A 21,668-nucleotide genomic window follows, 5' to 3' on the forward strand; every position below is an offset into this window, starting at 1 on the left:
TTTACTGTGTTTTGAATATATTTTTACATTTTGCAACTCTCAAAATATAATTTTCCACGCCCCACTGTAGGTATGAGTGGATCTATAGATAGTTCATAAAGCATTAAACTGGCATGATTTTCTGTCCAGGAAATTATTCATTTTTTTTACCACTTCTAATATAGTAGTATAGTAGTAGTATATTAATATACCGTATAGCATTGCTTTATATATCTACATATATATACCAGGTGGAGGTGATCTCTGGGCCAACTCCATGACCACAAAAATAATCCATCCACCTTTAAAATGTATTACTGATTTGGTCACACTGCAGTTCTCTGAGAAGTGACTATATTCTACATATTTTCTCTGCTAAGGTTTATTATCAATAAAGACATTGCTACTTGAATATAGCCTAGTGTGTTATTATGATGTATCCTGTTAGTGCGGTGGTCCTGAGGACTCAACGCACTGCAACTTAAGAAAACACATGCAGGTAGACAAAACACAAGCAAACTAAGAAAACATCTTCATCAATTTGACAACACAACACTAGACATTACGCAAAACACAACACATTATAGAAACACGCTGCAATTACAGAAAACTACAATGGAAGTGTTTCCAGGGGACAACTTAAAGTGATGGACACGTCCGTTTGTATAATTGTCGATATTTCATTGTATTTCATATTTTTAATTGGCAGACTATTAGTAGGCAAAACGTCAACGCTTGGTTAACATTAGACATCTGCAGTAATATCTGAATCATGCGATCACAATTTTAAAATAAAACATAGGCTCGTCTCACATTTGCCAAAAAACATCTTGATGATCCCAAGACTCTTAGGCAAATAATCTGTGGATGGACGAAACAAAAGATTAACTTTTGGAAGATGAGCGCCGCGTTACGTCTGGTGTAAAAATATCACAGCATTTCATAAAAACAACATCATACCAACAGTCATACATGGTGGTGGTAGTGTGATGGTCTGGGGCTGCTTTGCAGCTTCAGGACCTGGACGACTTGCCATAATTGATGGAACCATGAATTCTGTTCTCTAACAGAAAATCCTGAAGGAGAATGTCCGGCCATCAGTTTGTGACCTCAAGCTCAAGGGCACTTGGGTTATGCAGCACAACAATGATCCGAAACACACCAGCATGTCCACCTCTGAATGGCTAAAAAAAAAAAAATGAAGGTTTTGGAGTGGCCTAGTAAAAGTCCAGACTTAAATCTGATTGAGATGCTGTGGAATGACCTTACACAAGCTGTTTATACCAAAAAACTCTACAATGTGGCTGAATTAAAACTATTCTGCAAAGAAGAGTGGGCCAAAATTCCTCCACAGCGATGTGAAAGACTCATTGCCAGTTATCGCATATGCTTAATTGCAGTTGTTGCTGCCAAGGGTGGCACAACCAGTTATTAGGTTTAGGGGGCAATTACTTTTTCACGAAGGACCAGGTAGGTTTGGATAGCTTTTTTCCCTTAATAAGTGAAATCATGATTTAAAAACTGCATTTTGTATTTACTTGGGTTATCTTTGTCTAATATTAAAATTTGTGTGATGATCTGAATCATTTAAGTGTGACAAAATGGCAAAAACAAAAATCTGGAAGGGGGCAAATACTTTTTCACAGCACTGTATAAATAGTAGTGCCCTGTGGTCCAGGTGGAGGTGATTTCTTAGCCACGTCCATGACCACAGAAATATTCCATCCACCTTTAAAGGGTATTACTGATTTGGTCACACTGCAGTTCTCTGAGATGTGACTATATTTTACATATTTTCTCTCCTAAGGTATATTATCAATAAAGACATTGCTGCTTGAATATAGACTTGTGCGTTTTTATGATGTATCCTGTTAGACTGTATGAAATCTTTGACATCATTTTCAAATATTATTTTTTAGGTGTGGCCAAAACTAAGTTTAGTAAAGAATCAACATTTATGATGTATCTTTAATAGTTTTAGAAAAATATCCAAACAAACTTGACAGATTTGGTGAACAATGTAAGGGGTCTATTAAACCCAGGGAAAGAGAAAAAAGTCCATGTTTTATTTGCAATTCTACATAAATGGGGCAAAAGGAGACTTTTGCATTAGTCTGGAGTTTCCCAAATGCAGGATTTCACAGTGTGGATGCAGGGAATTGTGTCTGTTCCTGAAAGCAGGCAGAGTTATTACTGTCAGTGATGAAGAAACGGTGTCCTCAGTCTGTATAAATACCAGCACAGTGCACATTCAACCATCAGACCAGTGAATTGACAGGAGCCGACCGGAGTCACCAGCAGAGTCAAAGAACTAAACAACTTAACTCAGTCAAACTCTCAAAGATGAAGACATTCAGTGTTGCAGTCACAGTGGCCGTCGTGCTCGTCTTTATTTGCATCCAGAAGAACTCTGCCACCTTTCCTGAGGTAAGCACCTGACATCAGATCGTTTCATTTGCTTGTTATCCATGAATCTCTCATCAACATACTGAGACTTGATTCCTTCTTTATCAGGTACAAGAGCTGGAGGAGGCAGTGAGCAATGACAATGCAGCTGCTGAGCATCAGGAGACATCAGTGGACTCATGGATGGTAGGTTCAGTTCACTCAATGGATCAAACCAATTCACATCAAATCTCAGATGGAGGTGAATGTGTTTTAGTCACAAAAGTGCCCTGAAGCTCAGTTTACACAAGCAGAGAAAACAAACAGTTAGTTATGATGATGCTGATGAACGTCTCCTCATGTCTCATGTCTCTCACACAGATGCCATACAACAGACAGAAGCGCAGCTTCAAGTGTAAGTTCTGCTGCGGCTGCTGCAGAGCTGGTGTCTGTGGACTGTGCTGCAAGTTCTGAGGATTCCTGCTCCAACAACCATCAAATATTCATTGTTTTGCCTTTTGTTTTAAAGTTCATTGAACTGTAAACATATTTCTGGTAGAACAGGTCACTCATTGGTTCATGGTGTAGTCAAGTGTTCAGAGATGTGATTGTATCACCCACATATTTTCTCTGTTAAGGTTTATTTTCAATAAATGCCAATGCTCCTTTGATTTACTGTGTTTTGAATATATTTTTACATTTTACTCTCAAAATATAATTTTCCACGCCCCACTGTAGGTATGAGTGGATCTATAGATGGTTCATAAAGCATTAAACTGGCATGATTTTCTGTCCAGGAAATTATTCATTTTTTTTTACCACTTCTAATATAGTAGTATAGTAGTATTATATTAATATATAGGTGGTCCTGAGGACTCAACGCACTGCAACTTAAGAAAACACATGCAGGTAGACAAAACACATGCAGGTAGACAAAACACAAGCAAACTAAGAAAACATCTTCATCAATTTGACAACACAACACTAGACATTACGCACAACACAACACATTATAGAAACACGCTGCAATTACAGAAAACTACAATGGAAGTGTTTCCAGTGGACAACTTAAAGTGATGGACACGTCCAATTGTATAATTGTCGATATTTCATTGTATTTCATATTTTTTAATTGGCAGACTATTAGTAGGCAAAACGTCAACGCTTGGTTAACATTAGACATCTGCAGTAATATCTGAATCATGCGATCACAATTTTAAAATAAACCATTGACCAACTCCAAACTGTGGCAGCAACAACAAGACATGTCCAACACTTCCGTTGTCGTTTTCTGTAAGTGCAGCGCGTTACTATAATGTGTTATGTTTCGGTAATCTGTTGTTTTGTGTTGTCAAATTGATGAAGATGTTTTCTTACTTTGCTGATGTTTTGTCTACGAGCATTTGTTTTCTTAAGTTGCAGTACATTAAGCCCTCAGGCCGGCCGTATGAGAGGCCGTGTGAAATCTTTGTCAGAATTATCAAATATGAATTCTTCAGGTGTGGCCAAAACTATGTTTAGTAGAGAATCAACATTTAATATGTATCTTCAATAGTTTTTCGAAATATCAATCAATCAAATTTTATTTGTATAGCCCATATTCACAAATTACAATTCATCTCATAGGGATTTAACAGGGTGTGACATCCTCTGTCCTTAACCCTGAGCAAGAGTAAGGAAAAACTACTAAAAACCCTTTTAACAGGGTCAAAATATATAGAAACCTCAGAGAGCGCCACATGTGAGGGATCCCTCTCCCAGGACGGTCAGAAGTGCAATAGATGCCACGTGTAGGAAAACATCATCAAGATTAAAGTCTCTAGCAGCATTTGATGAGGGTAGACATCCCGAAGGACAACCCTAACATGACATGCCAAGCAGTCCCGCTGCAAGCACAGTCCATGCTCAGCAACCATCTAGACCACGATCCACCATCCAGACCAGACGCAACTCCAGTCCTCAGTCACCGTCCACCGCCGCCCACCAGGACCCATCACAAGCCACCACCGCGGTCCTGGTCCACCGCCTGTGCCCAATGCCAACGCGACACAGGGTCCGCCACCAGCACCACGATCAGCCCACATGACTCAGAATCCGCCACACTGGATCCAACACTGCGACCCCCGGTGCGCGATCCACAAACCGTAATCCATGGTGCGGCCACAGAGGCCCTGGATCTGCGGGTGATAAAGCAAAGGGATTCCGGGGAAGGGGGATAGGGATGGAGAAGAGGAAGGAGAAGCTGGAAAGAGAAGCTCCGTGTGTCATGTGTCATAAAATAGAACAAGTAACGTTCTGCCGCACTAATTAGCTCTAACTATAAGCTTTATCAAAAAGGAAGGTTTTGAGCCTACTTTTAAACGAAAAGATGGTGTCTGCCTCCCGAACTGAAAGTGGTAGATTATTCCACAGCCGAGGGGCTTGATGGCTGAAAGCTCTGGCTCCTACTCTACTTTTAGAGACTTTAGGGCCGACAAGTAGGCCTGAATTCTGGGAGCGGAGTGCTCTAGCGGGTTTATAAGGTACTAACAGCTCTTTAAGGTAAAAAGGCCCTATATTATTAAGGGCCTTGAAGGTGAGGGGGGGAATTTTAAATTCTATTCTGGATTTAACTGGAAGCCAGTGTAGCGATGCTAACACAGGAGAAATGTGCTCTCTTTTCTTTGTTCTTGTCAGGACACGTGCTGCGGCATTTTGGACAAGCTGTAGAGTCTTTAACGACTTACTGCTGGTGCCTGATAATAACAATCACAATAGTCCTAAATATGTCCAAAAAAACTTGACAGATTTGGTGAACAATGTAAGGGGTCTATTAAACCCAGGGAAAGAGAAAAAAGTCCCTGTTTAATTTAGCAATTTTACATAAATGGGGCAAAAGGAGACTTTTGCATTAGTCTGGAGTTTCCCAAATGCAGGATTTCACAGTGTGGATGCAGGGAATTGTGTCTGTTCCTGAAAGCAGGCAGAGTAATTACTGTCAGTGATGAAGAAACAGTGTCCTCAGTCTGTATAAATACCAGTACAGTGCAGATTCAACCATCAGACCAGTGAACTGACAGGAGTCACCAGCAGAGTCAAAGAACTAAACAACTTTACTCAGTCAAATTCTCAAAGATGAAGACATTCAGTGTTGCAGTCACAGTGGCCTTCGTGCTCGTCTTTATTTGTATCCAGCAGAGCTCTGCCACCTTTCCTGAGGTAAGCGCCTGACATCAGATCGTTTCATTTGCTTGTTATCCATGAATCTCTCATCAACATACTGAGACTTGATTCCTTCTTGATCAGGTACAAGAGCTGGAGGAGGCAGTGAGCAATGACAATGCAGCTGCTGAGCATCAGGAGACATCAGTGGACTCATGGATGGTAGGTTCAGTTCACTGAATGGATCAAACCAATTCACATCAGATCTTTCAGATGGAAGTGAACGTGTTTTAGTCACAAAAGTGCCCTGAAGCTCAGTTTACTCAAGCAAAGAAAACAAACACAGTAAGTTATGAAGAAGCTGATGAACGTCTCCTCATGTCTCATGTCTCTCACACAGATGCCATACAACAGACAGAAGCGTGCCTTCAAGTGTAAGTTCTGCTGCGGCTGCTGCAGAGCTGGTGTCTGTGGACTGTGCTGCAAGTTCTGAGGATTCCTGATCCAACAACCATCAAATATTCATTGTTTTGCCTTTTGTTTTAAAGTTCATTGAACTATAAACATATTTCTGGTAGAGCATTGGATAGTTTAATGGTGTTACTCATTGGTTCATGGTGTAGTCAAGTGTTCAGAGATGTGATTGTATCACCCACATATTTTCTCTGTTATGGTTTATTTTCAATAAATGCCAATGCTACTTTGATTTACTGTGTTTTGAATATGTTTTTACATTTTGCAACTCTGAAAATATAATTTCCCACGCCCAATTTGTAGGTATTAGTGGATCTATAGATAGTTCATCAAAGCATTAAACTGACATGATTTTCAGTCCAGCAAATTATTCTTTTTTTTAGCACTTCTAATATAGTAGTAAAGTAGTAGTATATATATATATATATATATATATAACGTAAAGCATTGCTTTATATATCTACATACACTGCCATTCAAAAGTTTTGGGTCACTTAGAAGTTTCCTTATTTTTCAAAGAAAAGCACTGTTTTTTTCAATGCAGATAACATTAAATTAATCAGAAATACCCTCTATACATTGTTGATGTGGTAAATGACTATTCTAGGTGGAAAAATCTGGTTTTAAATGATATATCTACATAGGTGAATAGAGGCCCATTTCCAGTAACGATCACTCCAGTGTTCTAATGGTACATTGTGTTTGCTAATCGCCGTAGAAGACTAATGGATGATTAGAAAACCTTTGAAAACCCTAGTGTAATTATGTTAGCACAGCTGAAAACTGTTAAGCTGGTGAGAGAAGCTATAAAACTGGCCTTCCTTTGTGCTAGTTGAGTATCTAGAGCATCACATTTGTGGGTTCAAATATACTCTCAAAATGGCTAGAAAAAGAGAACTTTCATGTGAAACTCGCCAGTCTAATCTTGTTCTTAGAAATGAAGGCTATTCCATTCGAGAAACGGGCTCTAACCAGAGTAGGAAGCGAAGTGGGAGGCCCCGGTGCACAACTCAACAAGAAGACACGTATATTAGAGTCTTTAGTTTGAGAAATGAAGAGGCGACTCCAGGATGCTGGCCTTCTAGGCAGAGTGGCAAAGAAAAAGCCATATCTGAGACTGGCCAATAAAAAGAAAAGATTGATATGGGCAAAAGAACACAGACATTGGACAGAGGAAGATTGGAAAAAAGTGTTATGGACAGACAAATAAAAGTTTGAGGTGTTTGGATCACACAGAAGAACATTTGTGAGACGCAGAACAGTTAAAAGATGCTGGAAGAGTCCTGACGCCATCTGTCAAGCATGGTGGAGATAATGTGATGGGCTGTGGCTGCTTTGGTGCTGGTAAAGTGGGAGTTTTGTACAAGGTCAAATTGTTTTAAATAAGGAAGACTATCACTCCATTTTGCCATACCCTGTGGACAGCGCTTGATTGGAGCCAATTTCCTCCTACAACAGGACAACGACCCAAAGCACACCTCCAAATGATGCAAGAACTATTTAGGGAAGAAACAGGCAGCTGGGGAGCTGTCTGAATGGAGTGGCTAGCGCAGTCATCAGATCTCAACTCCATTGAGCTGCTGTGGGAGGAGCTTGACCGTAAAGTAAGCAAGAAGTGCCCATCCAACTTGTGGGAAGTACTTCAGGAAGTATGGGGTGAAATTTCTACAGATAACCTCAACAAATTAACAGCTAGAATGCAAAAGGTCTGCAATGCTGTATTTGCTACAAATAGAGCTTTCTTTGACGAAAGCAAAGCAAAGTTTGAAGAACAAAATTAATATTTCAAATAAAAATCATTATTTCTTACCTTGTCAATGTCTTGACTATATTTTATATTAATTTAGCAACTCATTTGATAAATAAAAGTGTGAGTATTAATGGAAAACATGAAATTGTCTGGGTGACCCCAAACTTTTGAACGGTAGTGTACTTCTTATACTGGTCTTATTCTCCTACTTGAAATCACCTCTATGCCCCATATATCGAACAACTGAACTTGTCCTTCAACAGCAGCTGATTCTATACAAGCTTGCTACATATTAATAAACGTATAACACACCTTTAACAGTGAGACATACAAATATATTGTAATAAACAAAACTTTCGACTAAGCACATAAAACGAAAATACTGAGTTTGTAAATCAAAACTAATATGAAAGAAAGGTTGGGAGACTTTACACATGCATGATGCGGCAATTTGTCGTGCCAGGGTCCTACACAACTTGCGGCCAAAGGCAAGTAAAGGTTGATACAGTTCAATTCAATTTGGTTGAGCTTTATCATCGTTGTAACAAAGTGATTATAATTTAATATATTTGTTCTCTAGTTTTGAAAAAGTACATACTGATGGAGGAATGTAGTGATAAATGTCACCAAAAGTCCTTTAATTAAGTTGAATTTAAGCAAAGTTGAAAGTGGAAATGAAATATCAAGCATGGACACTCACCAGGTCTGCTCCGCGTGTCTCGGGCTGGAACATGCCCGCGCCGCTGTCAGCAACGCGAGCTTGTGCGCCGACTGCGCCCGCTTCACAGCAAAGAGTCTCCACCGACGACTAGCACGCCAAGCTAGCGTCTCTGAGAGGGACCCGATCCTTTCCAGTGCCACTACCGAGGAACCCCAACCCGGTGTGGACGAGGAGGACGCTCACGAATCAGAGATTCGTCGCTGGGGCTCCACGCTGGATTTGCTTGACCCGTTAACGGGGCCACCCCTCATGTTGGATTATGAGGAGGAGGATGAGTCCAACGGCGGGGATTGTCTGGTGTCGGACGGTGACGACGAGGATTATGAATCCTGCTTTGTCCCACCTTCACAGGCTCTCAGCTCTCCAAGCCCTGCAAAGGGATCGGTTGGGAAGATTACACCCCAGCCCAGTGGCGATATGCACGATGTGTGTAAACGCGCCGCAGAGAGACTCAAGATTCCATGGCCCGCGGTCGTGGCGGAGGCCCCAAGGTCCCGCTACGAGGGGAAGAAATTACCCCAAGCAAAGAGGGCTGCGAGACAACTTCTCCCGGTGTTCCCGGAACTCCTGGAGGAAGTTACCACCTCATGGAAACAGAACCCTTACTCCAGCAAAACCACCATTCAAGGTGCGTCTTCCTTGGATATTGAGGGAATGGATGAGCATGCCATGGCCCGCATGCCTCCCATTGAGCCCCTGGTGGCAGCACACCTTCATCCACGGCTGTCAGCTGCCTCGTCCAGGGCCCCAACACTTCCCACGAAAGCCGATCGCTTCCAATCTGCCATGACTGAGCGAGCTTATAAAGCAGCGGCTTTGACGGTGAGGGCTCTCAACGTCACCTCCATGTTGTCAGCTTACCAAGCGGAGCTTTTTGACGACATAGCCGACATGCCCGAAAGTTCCGCTTGGGAGGAGATCACCACAATCGCGGATATCTGCCTACGCGTCCAGCGATGCGCAGTACAGGCGGCAGGGAAGTGCATGTCGATGTTGGTGTTACAAGAGAGGACAAGATGGCTGAATCTGACCAATCTGTCCGATAGAGAAAAGGAGGAAATCCTGGACATGCCTATTGTCCCAGAGGGTGTCTTCGGCTCCGCCCTCGCCTCAATGCAAAAGCGCTTTGAGGCGAAGAAAAAGGAGGATGAGGCGCTACAGCCCTTCTATTCCCCGTCAACCCAGGCTGCTCAACCGGGCCCGTCGACCAGTCAGCAGGCCAGGCGGAAGAAGAAAGCGACTTAGCGGCCAACCCCACCGCGAGCGGAGCTGCCACGCGTTCCCTGTTCACTGGCAGCCCAGCTATCCTGTGTGTTAGGGGAGAAATTACCCAGTGCCACCCATCCCTCTCGGCGACGCGTGGGCCCAGAGCTCAGTTTGTGCGTCCCAGTAAAGAGGCGAAGAGATATGTTTCAGGTGTGGGATTGTTCAAAGCCACATCAATGTCTCACAAGCACGCAAACAGAGTTTGTGTTAATAAAAAGTTTTCCACTGACGTAAACAGGCTCACAGCCGAGGGCGCAGGGTTGCAAAATCACAAAATCACAAAAACAAAACCAACGAAACACAGAGGTGCAGAGCACACTGTTGTTCCCCATAACACCACAAGGGGGAAGCAGCGTCCCAACTTGTGGTGAAACATCCCGCTCCGCTCGCTCCGAGCCTATCAGACCGCGCATGCGTAGTGATACTCGGAAGTGCACAGCTGGTACGGGCCCCCAAAGATCGTCTGTGTCAGGCAGAGCTTCACTCCCCCCTAACTTTGAGGCTAGAGAGTTGGAAAGCATGCACAGCGTCAGAATGGGTATTGAGAACACTGGCCAAAGGCTACAGGCTTCAATTCGCCACAATGCCCCCCCGTTTTCCCGGCCTCATCGCTTCCCGTGCGTAGGGAGAGTCGGCCCGGGTGTTACGGGAAGAAATATCAGCTCTATCTAAAAAAAGAGCCATACGAATAGTGCCACACAGGCAGGGACTGGAGGGTTTCTATTCGAGGTATTTCCTGGTCCCAAAGAAAGGGGGGACCTCATTACGTCCCATCCTGGACCTTCGCATTTTGAACTCGTTTCTCAGGAGATACAAGTTTCTCATGCTGACACACTCAACGCTGATACGTTTGATCCGACCGGGGGACTGGTTCACATCAATCGATCTGAAAGACGCGTATTTTCACATTCCAATTTATCCTCCGCACAGGAAATATCTGAGGTTCACTTTTCAGGACACAGTGTACGAGTACCTGGTACTCCCATTTGGCCTGTCACTGAGCCCGAGGGTGTTTGTGAAATGTGTCGACGCCGCTATAGCTCCCCTCAGGGAGCGGGGTATACGCGTGGCCACTTATCTGGACGACTGGCTGCTGCTGGCGCGCTCAGAGCAAGAGGCTGCGGCGCACACGAGCATTGTACTGACTCACCTGGCCGATCTCGGTTTTGTGGTGAACAGGGAAAAGAGTGTGTTAACACCGAGACAGGAAATTGCCTTTCTGGGTCTCACGTTAAATTCACTGACCTACACGGCTCGCCTGTCAGCCGAGAGAGTGCACACTTTCAGGTCCACTCTGTCTCGTTTTGCCATAACACGTCGGGTCACGTACGGACTGTGCCTCAGGTTATTGGGACTGATGGCCTCAACAATATTGGTGGTGAGGCTGGGCAGGCTGTACATGAGAGATTTTCAGCACTGGGTGGCTTCTCTCAGACTGGATCCTGTGCGCCACAGACGCCGCAGTGTAACGGCTTGTGCGTCCTGCGTCCTCGCGCTGCTACCATGGCAACGCCAGTCTATGTTGACAGCGGGGGTGCGCATGGGCACAATATCTGCCAGAAAAGTGGTCACAACGGACGCCAGCCTGTCAGGCTGGTGCGGTGTGTTCGAGGGCAGATCCGCGAATGGGATGTGGAGCACGGATCTCAAACATGCCCATATAAATTATCTGGAGTTGATGGCAGTGTTTCTGACACTGAAACATTTTCTGCCGTTTCTCCGGGGACATCATGTGTTAGTGAGGACGGACAATACGACCACAGTGGCGTATTTCAATCGTCAGGGGGGTCTACGTTTTCTACAGTTACACACTCTCGCACGCAGACTGATATTGTGGAGCGAGGAGCATCTCCTCTCAGTGAGAGCGACCCACGTTCCCGGAATTCAGAATGTGGGTGCGGACCTTTTGTCCATGGGAAATCCTCTCTACGCGGAGTGGAAACTTCACCCGGCTGTAGTAGCTCAGATTTGGTCACATTTCGGCCGCGCAACAGTGGATCTGTTTGCGTCGAGGGGGAACACACAGTGCCCACTGTTCTTCTCCCTGCAGAGCGCACCGCTGGGGCTGGATGCGTTCGCTCACGAGTTGCCGCGCGTCCCGCTTTACGCTTTTCCACCTCTGGCTCTGATTCCCCCGACACTGCTCAGGGTGCGGGAGAATCGTCTGTCACTAATTTTGATCGCTCCTCACTGGCCGTCCATGCACTGGCTGGCGGAAGTTAGACAGCTCCTCCACGGTCATCCATGGCCTCTCCCGCTGCGCAGGGATCTGCAATCCCAGGCGCGCGGACAGATATTTCACCCTCATCCGCAGCGCCTCGCCCTGTGGGCTTGGCCCGTGAGTGGTTTAATCTGAGCCTGACTGGATTATCACAGAATATTGTTAACACAATTCAGAATGCCAGAGCGTCATCCACTAGGTCTCTTTATGACTGTAAGTGGAGGTTGTTTGAGGATTGGTGTGCTAAGGCACAGGAAATCCCTTTTCAATGTCCAGTTGGTACAGTCCTGTCCTTCCTGCAGGACTTGATTGATCAAAAGAGGGCATTTTCAACTGTCAAAGTTTACTTGGCAGCTATTTCTGCTTGCCATGTTGGATTTGAGGGAAAACCAGTGGGCCAACACCCCCTGGTTTGTCGTTTTATGAAGGGTGCACGGAGGTTGCTGCCCATCTCTAAGACTGTCACCATCATGGAATCTAGCAGTGGTGCTTGGAGCCCTCTCTAGTCATCCTTTTGAACCATTGGATAACGTGGACATGAAAACGTTATCCTTGAAGGTGGCTCTGTTATTGGCTTTGGCTACAGCTAAACGTGTAAGTGATATTCACGCTTTATCTGTACATCCAGCATGTATGCGGTTCGCCCCAGGGAACCTTGGGGTGACAATGAGACCGAATCCTGCATTTGTTCCAAAGGTTGTTAAACCATGCTCCCCAGTGGAACTGTCAGCTTTTCAGCCACCTCCCTATGGTTCTGCAGAGCAGCAGCGGTTACACATGCTGTGCCCTGTCCGTGCCTTACACACATATGTGGAAAGGACAAGGAGCTTTAGAAAAGGGGATCAGTTGTTTGTGTCCTGGGCTAAGCCCCACTGGGGCAAACCTGTCACCAAACAAAGACTCTCTCACTGGATAGTGGATGCCATTGCATTGGCCTACTCCAGCTCAGGCCTTCAGGTTCCGACTGGTTTACGGGCACATTCTACTAGAGGTCTCGCGACCTCTTGGGCCCTTTTCAAGGGAGTCTCTATCCAAGACATCTGCGCTGCAGCTAGCTGGTCTTCTCCCCTCACATTTGCGAGGTACTACAGGTTGGATGTCACATCCCCTGACCTGACCCACGCTGTCTTGAGCGTGGGCTCCAATGTGGATCTCACTTTTAAGTGAAGGGGGGGCTGGCGGTCAGTCACCGAGATTAGCTTGTCTGGCAATACGGGAGTCTCCATATCCCATAGTGAGACATCGAAACGAATGCTAAGAAAGAGAACTTTAGGTTACTTTCGTAACCCCGGTTCTCTGAGTAGCATGAGTGAGATGTCTCACCAGACCGCCCTTCTTGCTACTGGGGTGAAGCAAGAAGAGGTGTGCTTGTTTTGAATGACGTGTGACGCCGCGTCCACCGTATTTAAGGTGCGGCACCTTGACGCGGACATCACGACTGCCAGCCTATCAGGGCTGGCGAATTGGAATAAGTGCTTCTGTGAATACGCGCGCGAGGGGCGTATCCCATAGTGAGACATCTCACTCATGCTACTCAGAGAACCGGGGTTACGAAAGTAACCTAAAGTTTTGCTGTTATGCATCAAAATTCCAGGAAGATCGCCAGTTTGTTTTCTCTTTCTTCATGTTTTTGAACATCGACGGATCCACTTTCTTTTATGAACACCAACATAAGGGAAAGCGAAAGAATAAAAACTCAAACTCGAGTAAATCTTACCCACGGAATAAGTTCATTGTCCAGGCCGGCATCATGTTTTGTGTGGTTTATTTTTAAATTTTTTCAGACAAACAAACAAAAAAGACAATGGTTTCTGCTGCCTCTCATATATAAAATAGCGCCTGGTGCCAAGTACCTTCAAAACAAAAGCATCAATTACCAAAACTAAAAAAATACTGTTTGTTATTATTATTAGTCTAAAGGCATAATCTAACTAGCAACATTAAACGAAATAAAAAAAGTAAAGAAATGCTTAACTATTATAAACAAATGAAAACAATGATCAGCTCCAACTAACACCCTCCCTTAATATTATTATTCTGAAACCTTATTTAGCTTATTAATGGGTTTATCTAAATTATTTTCTCCCCAACAAAGATAATGTGTTCACGTTTTTTGGGTCATTAATAACACTTGCTGAGCTCTTAAAAATCATAAAAATTGACTTTAAAAATGGTCTAAGAACCCTGTATAGCCGAAGCACTAACATAGTGATTATGAAAAATACAGATATGAGGTGATTAACTGTTTGATGATAATAAACTGTTTGATGATAATAAAAACAAGGGTCACCTGAAAACTTTAGCAATTATAGAAATCCCCATCTGTACTTTTATCTTGTTGTGTTTAATGTTATCACTGCTGGCCTGTGTGATTGCTTCACATGACCATGTAAGTCAACAAACAAACACAAATAGGTCCACATCTGTTGGAATCTACCTAAAAATGTTTCTAACTGGAAGCATTTCATGATTTATATATGATTTTCAAGCTACTATTCCAACTACCATTATCTCCATGGTGCTTATTACATTTCAGTATTAATTTTCTGTGAAAGAATCAACAAATATTTTGTGACTGTTCACTGTGTGTGGAAGGCAGACCTTAAAATGTATTTTAATAGCACCTAATGACTAGATAACAGAACGTTCCCCTATTTTGGTTACCTGCAGTGGTGGAGAAAGTTATCACAGTCAAAACTTTACTTCACTAAAACTACAAATAGACAAAATGTACCACATTAACCTCTTTACAGCTGGTAAAAGCCCAGCCTCCGAACCCAGTGTTCCTCGCCATTTGTGTTTACCGGAGAGTTCCTCAATGTTCGAGATGAGACCAGTTACAGGCCTGGTACCATGTCACTCAAAGCTCAGTCAGCCAATCAAAGGAGGGGCTCATAAATAATTAATGCAGCAACGGAAAATAGCCTGTTCTCGCTGGAGCGCCAGAGAGAGGCAGAAGAGGGGATATGGCCATTTCATCATGGGGGTACCAATACCTCATATTAAATCCCAGAAAGTTATAAATTATGGGCACTTTTAATCTTAAATCCACATTAAAAGAAAAAGTATTTGTCCAGTATATCCTATTTCATTATTGCTTAGTCTCGACCTCTTGCGAATTTATTTTAGACGTTTCTTCACCAATGATGCTGCTGCTGCAGTAGGAAGCCTGAAACATGCTTCTGTGTTTTCATGCTTCACGGGCCTGCTTATGTATCCCTTCTTACGTGCTTACGGGCGTCGCCCCATTTTTCTAAAGTGTAATGCTAAGCTCCGCAAGCTCACTCAGCCCGCAAGGCTGTGATTGGTCTGCTCTACATCCCTTCTGGAGCTGCATTTCCGGTTTCATGCCCCATAATACAGGCAGAAACAACGGAAGATTTTAAAAAGAAGAATGGACAGCTGCGAAGAACTCCTGTCGGAAGAGGTCCGAAAATATGAGCACCTTTATAACCCGTCGATGTCCGAGTACAAGGACACTGAGATGACTTCCAATTCGTGGAAGGAGATCTCGGCTAACGTCGGTCTCATGCTCCGTCTCCTCTTCAGTCGCTTTTCCTGATGACTAATTATAAGAAGTTGCTCTTCAATGTCCAGCAGCTCCATCTCAATCAATTGTTGTTCGGTTGGAATCGTGAATACACTCTCTGCCATGGTTCACCGTGTGTTTGTAATGGAGAACACGACTAGTAGAAGGTAAATAAACAGTCAACAACGATTGCCACACCCACAAAGAAGGCGTCTCTCAGGTTGTCTTCGACAAAAAGCATTACTCCGCCTAGTGTTCTGGCGCGGAATTGCTTTGTAAGACGCGCAACGGTTGGGGAAGCATGAATGACAACGAGTCTTGCGCCACAGCGGCGTGAAAAGACGCAGACGCAGTCGCAGAAGCATGTTTCAGGCTGGAGGCAGGATCAGTTCTAAATGGACCGCTCTGATTGGATAAGGACCGATTCACCTGTTATAACTGATCACATTTAAAATTGTAAAAAAACTTTGTGAACATGTAACAAAAAAAATTGTAAAAATGCAGTGGAGTACAAAGTCTAGATATAGTACAGATGCATGAAAAATGTACTTCAGTACATTGACAAAGCAAATGTACTAGGGTTACCTGTGCCCCATATTTTTTTAAAACAGAGACCTATTAAATGTTAATGTTCTCGTGAAATATCAATTGTGCCTTTTCGGCAGTAAAACAACACTTTCACACATGATATGAGACAAATTTAAGTTCATTGTCAGGGTACGTCCTCAGTTGTTTGCAACCACAGTGAAATTGAGAGTTGCAAAATTACAAAAGACAAATGGGTTAGTAGCTGTGGTGGGAATCCAAATTTGAGGACAGAAAATCCTCAGAACATCAGCAGATAACTGAGACTGTTATTTATTAACAGAAGTAGCAGCTCCAGGGGAAATCACAAAATAAATTGCACGGCATGGGGCCGCTGTGACGCCTCTGCCTGAAGTGAAATGGCATCTGTGAGATACACAAGAAATATGAGAAGGTGTATATCATCACCATCATTGTCAGACACTGGACTTATTTTCTCTCCTCATGGTGAGCGAGCATCAGGGGCCTCATGTACTAAGACTTGCGTGGATTTCATACTGAAACTTGGCGTACGCCAAAACCCAGAAACTGTCTTACGCACAAATAAATTCAGATGTATCAAAGTGTGCGAACGCATGGATCCAAGCACGTTTCTTTTGTACATCTCAATCAACGTGGAATTGAGCGCACATGCCGACGTGCCAAACTCCTCCCTGTCCACGCCCTCATTTAAATATGCAATTTCATTTAAATAGGCCCCTGGACCTGAGATTCACCTCTTAATCCGATCACCTGGCACCATGAACAGAGTTAAAAAACGCAACTTCACGGAGTCCGAGCTCGAGATTTTGCTCCACGAGGTAGAAATGCGCAAGCATATGTTATTTGGTACCCTGTCAACAGGGATAAATGCTAAACAAAAGACAAATGAGTGGGAGCGTGTTTGCGAGGGCGTCAATGCAGTGGGGTCTCAGCAGCGCACACACTCTGAAATAAAAAAAAAGTGGTCAGACCTCAAGGTGGAGGTGAAGCGGAGGGTTTCTGCCCACCGCCGAAGCGTGACCGCAACAGGTGGGGGGACGGTAGTGGGGGAACTCTCCCCCTTCGATTTGAGAGTGGCCGCTTTGATCGGTGACACAGCTCTCACCGGAGTGGTGGGAGCCCATGAAGGGGACACCGATCATCCCCAAGGTAAATATGCTGAATTCATAAATGCTGTTATTATACTGGTCATACAATTGGCTGCTTACAATACACAACGTAAAAACCACACAAAGAATGAATGCAGAAGTGCACCGCGGGCGACATTTCTAACTTTACGCCCGCTTTTACTGACGTGAATACTGAACACGTCAGAGAAACATGATATTTGGATGTGCACAAGCCCCAGATGTGCATTACGCTGGTTTATACATACGGGACAATTACACGAATAAAGCATTTACTCACCCAGAAGCCACCCATCGCGTACAGTGCCAGCCTCCAGCCTGTTCCCAACCATGCTGTTGGTCAGAATGAATGAATCGTGTGTTGAACCAGGCCACCTTGCCACGATGTTAAGGAGCTGCATTTGCGCATCACATATCACTTGGACATTGATAGAATGAAAGTGTTTCCTGTTAACGTAAACAAATTCATCCTGTGATGGCGCTTTTATGGCAATATGTGTGCAGTCAACAGCTCCGATTACATTAGGGAAACCGGCTGTTGCTGCAAATTACGCTTTAATGTGGGCCTGTTCAACAGCATTGTATGGGAATTTGATGTACCTGGATGACATTCGGATGATTCCGTCCCACACAGCTGGCATGGCTCGGCTCAGGGTGGACTGGCACACTCCTGACCGATCGGCCAGCTCCCGCTGGAAGGCCCCTGTTGCCAGGAACCCCAGCGTGGTCAGCACCTGTGTGGGCACGGACAACCCCTGGCTCCTGGCTGTGTGGCGCTCTAGGGCCGGCCGCAGCTCTGCGCACAGCTCCAGTAATACTGGCCTGGGGAAACGAAATCGGCTCATGAGCCAATCGTCATCATTTGCGAGTAAGTCCTCGCGTTCCCTAAATATACGTTCCCTTCGGATGTGACCATTTGCGATGTCCTCTAACAACGCTAACACAGCCATTGTTAAAACAATTTTCTTCATCCATTGCGCATGCTTTTATAGCCACCCATATAATTGCAAAGTGTGTTAATTGTTCATTAGTGTGTCTCTGATTTCCAAATCACTCTGATGAGTCATTGTTTTCACCTTTTTTCCCAGTTTCCCAGCGTCACCTCTAAGTGTCGCCAAAGGAACAATAGCTGTAGAAACGTGCGTACGACAGCTCTGGAGCTGGCGTGGGGACCGCACATTTTTACGGTCATTTCACGTTTTGTACATCTGAACGTGAGCGTGGAAAAGGACGTACGCCACGTTTTTCTGCGTACGCAACCTTAGTACATGAGGCCACAGGGCCCTACGTTCTACTAATGCACTGAAATTGCCTGATGGTATTTGGTTTAATTCATTCAAGTGATGAATCATACCATCCACTGACGTCCACTGGACTCCGCTGGCACCTCTTGCGTTTGCCATTGCCCATTGAATCCTGAAGCACTTGTTCCTGATAATGATTACAAAGAGTTTCTATAATGTGTTGTGCGTATTGTGTTGTGTTGTCAAATTGATGAAGATGTTTTCTTACATTGCTGGTGTTGTGTCTACGTGCATGTGTTATCTTAAGTTGCAGTACGTCAAGCTGTCTGGCCGGCCGTATGTTAGGCTGTGTGAAATCTTTGACAGAATTATCTAATATAAATTCTTTGAGTGTGGCCAAACTATGTTTAGTAAAGAATCAACATTTATTATGTATCTTCAATAGTTTTAGAAATATGTCCAAACAAACATGACAGATCTGGTGAACAATGTAAGGGGTCTATTAAACCCAGGGAAAGAGAAAAAAGTCCATGTTTTATTTGCAATTCTACATAAATGGGGCAAAAGGAGACTTTTGCATTAGTCTGGAGTTTCCCAAATGCAGGATTTCACAGTGTGGATGCAGGGATTGTGTCTGTTCCTGAAAGCAGGCAGAGTAATTACTGTCAGTGATGAAGAAACAGTGTCCTCAGTCTGTATAAATACCAGCACAGTGCACATTCAACCATCAGACCAGTGAACTGACAGGAGCTGACAGGAGTCACCAGCAGAGTCAAAGAACTAAACAACTTAATTTAGTCAAACTCTCAAAGATGAAGACATTCAGTGTTGCAGTCACAGTGGCCGTCGTGCTCGTCTTTATTTGTATCCAGCCAGGGGCGGACTGGGGGAAAAAAGTGGCCCGGGAGTTTCTGTCAGACCGGCCCACTCAATACACGGCGGTGCGCATGCGTATAACTGGGTGCCGCGTTGCGTGTATGTATGCAAATCCAAATTCTCTACACTTCGGCTGTGTAAGAACCAATTTAGAGGTGTTTATTAATAAGGTGGAGATCTTTTCTTACTTTGGACTTCCGAAGTCTGTAAAACACATATTAAAAGACACTTAAAAAAAAATCGAAAAATAGTCACCATGAGTGTGAAGACCGATTGCGAGTAGCAGTATAAAAGCAGTCAGTGCGAATAGATAGGTATAGCTCTTGGAGAAAATTACGCTTGTGCCGCTGTTTCAACCATTGTAGGGCTGATGCGATGATGGGCGTGGGCCGGTACATCATAGTGATGGGCCGTTGGATTTATATTTTCGGCCATCGGCCCACCGGGGATGTCCCCGGTATTCCCGATGGCCAGTCCGCCCCTGTATCCAGCAGAGCTCTGCCACCTTTCCTGAGGTAAGCACCTGACATCAGATCGTTTCATTTGCTTGTTATCCATGAATCTCTCATCAACATACTAAGACTTGATTCCTTCTTTATTAGGTACAAGAGCTGGAGGAGGCAGTGAGCAATGACAATGCAGCTGCTGAGCATCAGGAGACATCAGTGGACTCATGGATGGTAGGTTCAGTTCACTCAATGGATCAAACCAATTCGCATCAGATCTTTCAGATGGAAGTGAACGTGTTTTAGTCACAAAAGTGCCCTGAAGCTCAGTTTACACAATCAGAGAAAAACACAGTTAGTTATGAAGAAGCTGATGAACGTCTCCTCATGTCTCATGTCTCTCACACAGATGCCATACAACAGACAGAAGCGCAGCCCCCAGTGTGAGTTCTGCTGCGGCTGCTGCAAGGAGGGTGTCTGTGGACTGTGCTGCAGATTCTGAGTATTCCTGCTCCAACAACCATCAAATATTCATTGTTTTACCTTTTGTCTGAAGGTTCATTGAACTACAAACATATTTCTGGTAGAACATTTGATAGTTTAATGGTGGGGTTAAGTGTTCAGAGATGTGATTATATCACCCAAATATTTTCTCTGTTAAGGTGTATTTTCAATAAATGTCAATGCTCCTTTGATTTACTGTGTTTCAATATGTTTTTACATGTTGCAACTCTCAAAATTGTTATTTTCTATGCCCCAGTGTAGATATGAGTGGATCTATATTTAATTCATGACAGCATTAGACATGATTTCTGGTCCATGTAACCCTTTACGTTTGAAGTGGTAGACTGAATACAGGTTGCCAGGCTTCATATTGCTTTGAATATTAACCACAATAAGTGTTTTTGACTTCACAAAGAAGAGAAAGATAAAAAATGCATCCAGACACAATTTGGTGCATTTTCCCTGCATCACAATCATTACATCATCATTGCAGGACTGAAATGTTCAACAACATCTTCTATTGGGAACCCACCAGTACCCCAGAACCCGCTGTTCAAGAATATACTTTAAGAGCACTCTACACTGACATTGGGAGAGAGAAAGGGGAATTGCTGCTATACACCCTATACTTACTTTTATCATCCAACACTCCAGACCACATCTGTTCATTCACAAAACGCTATGCAACACAACCTATTTACTGACCGATACATCTCACACATCTTTGGTTTCTTCTAGTAATTTATTTTTATTTAATTAAATGTTTAGGTTTTGTCTTTAAGTCTTTGTTTCACCTAAAGGTTTCTAAATCAGTCATGACAACTTTTTGAAATTAGTGTCAGGTCATAACGTTAATCAATAAATGAGATAAGTGACATAAGAGAGAGGGATTTAGCTTATTGCGCCAAATATTTAGAAAGACTGAAATTATAGGAAATTCATTAACCCCGATTTAAGTGTTGTTAGATGGTTTAATAATTTCTACCGTTCTTTATTTCTGTTCTGTTTTTCACAATGTTACATTCCTAAGATGTCTAGGGTATGAGGGACAAGCATTTGAAAATAAAGCAGGCCAAAAACAAAGAAACATCGGATGCATTTTTAAATGAAACAAGCATTTATTAAAGAACTATAGGTTAACACAAAACGCCCTTCCCACAACGGAAGGGAAAAAAGAAAACACAAAATAACACCTAACACTGCACACTATTCCACACCGGAACACCAACACTAACACTAACACTTCCACACAGCACGTCCGCACAGCACGTCCGCACAGCACGACATCTCCCAAACTGCTGCTTGGCTCACTGGCGACAGCTGACGCTCTGCTCAAGCTCTTTATTGGCCACACCCTGATGCCAGAGTGGCCTCAGCTGTGCCAGTTGAGGTGCTTCCAGAGCACCCACCTGGAGGAGGCGAGGGTGAGAGAGAGAGA

General features: G+C 43.9%; 3 protein-coding genes across 3 annotated transcripts; all 3 read left to right on the plus strand.

Moving 5' to 3' along the window:
* The first annotated feature begins 2,225 nt into the window (after window positions 1-2,225).
* LOC133965081 (hepcidin-like) lies at window positions 2,226-3,035 on the plus strand. The gene is made up of 3 exons (XM_062399477.1): window positions 2,226-2,406; window positions 2,494-2,571; window positions 2,746-3,035. Exons 1-3 carry the CDS (start codon window positions 2,323-2,325, stop codon window positions 2,836-2,838), a joined length of 255 nt encoding a protein of 84 aa, XP_062255461.1. The 5' UTR covers window positions 2,226-2,322; the 3' UTR covers window positions 2,839-3,035.
* Window positions 3,036-5,384: 2,349 nt separating this feature from the next.
* LOC133965084 (hepcidin-like) lies at window positions 5,385-6,211 on the plus strand. Its single transcript, XM_062399480.1, has 3 exons — window positions 5,385-5,562; window positions 5,650-5,727; window positions 5,906-6,211. The coding sequence occupies exons 1-3, from the start codon at window positions 5,479-5,481 to the stop codon at window positions 5,996-5,998; spliced, it is 255 nt and encodes an 84-aa protein (XP_062255464.1). The 5' UTR covers window positions 5,385-5,478; the 3' UTR covers window positions 5,999-6,211.
* A 12,904-nt stretch (window positions 6,212-19,115) lies between these two features.
* Window positions 19,116-20,421, plus strand: LOC133965083 (hepcidin-like). The gene is made up of 4 exons (XM_062399479.1): window positions 19,116-19,267; window positions 19,763-19,795; window positions 19,883-19,960; window positions 20,136-20,421. Exons 1-4 carry the CDS (start codon window positions 19,217-19,219, stop codon window positions 20,226-20,228), a joined length of 255 nt encoding a protein of 84 aa, XP_062255463.1. The 5' UTR covers window positions 19,116-19,216; the 3' UTR covers window positions 20,229-20,421.
* Window positions 20,422-21,668: the final 1,247 nt, after the last annotated feature.

The sequence above is a fragment of the Platichthys flesus genome, chromosome 11, assembly GCF_949316205.1.
Source record: "Platichthys flesus chromosome 11, fPlaFle2.1, whole genome shotgun sequence".
Taxonomy (NCBI): domain Eukaryota; kingdom Metazoa; phylum Chordata; class Actinopteri; order Pleuronectiformes; family Pleuronectidae; genus Platichthys; species Platichthys flesus.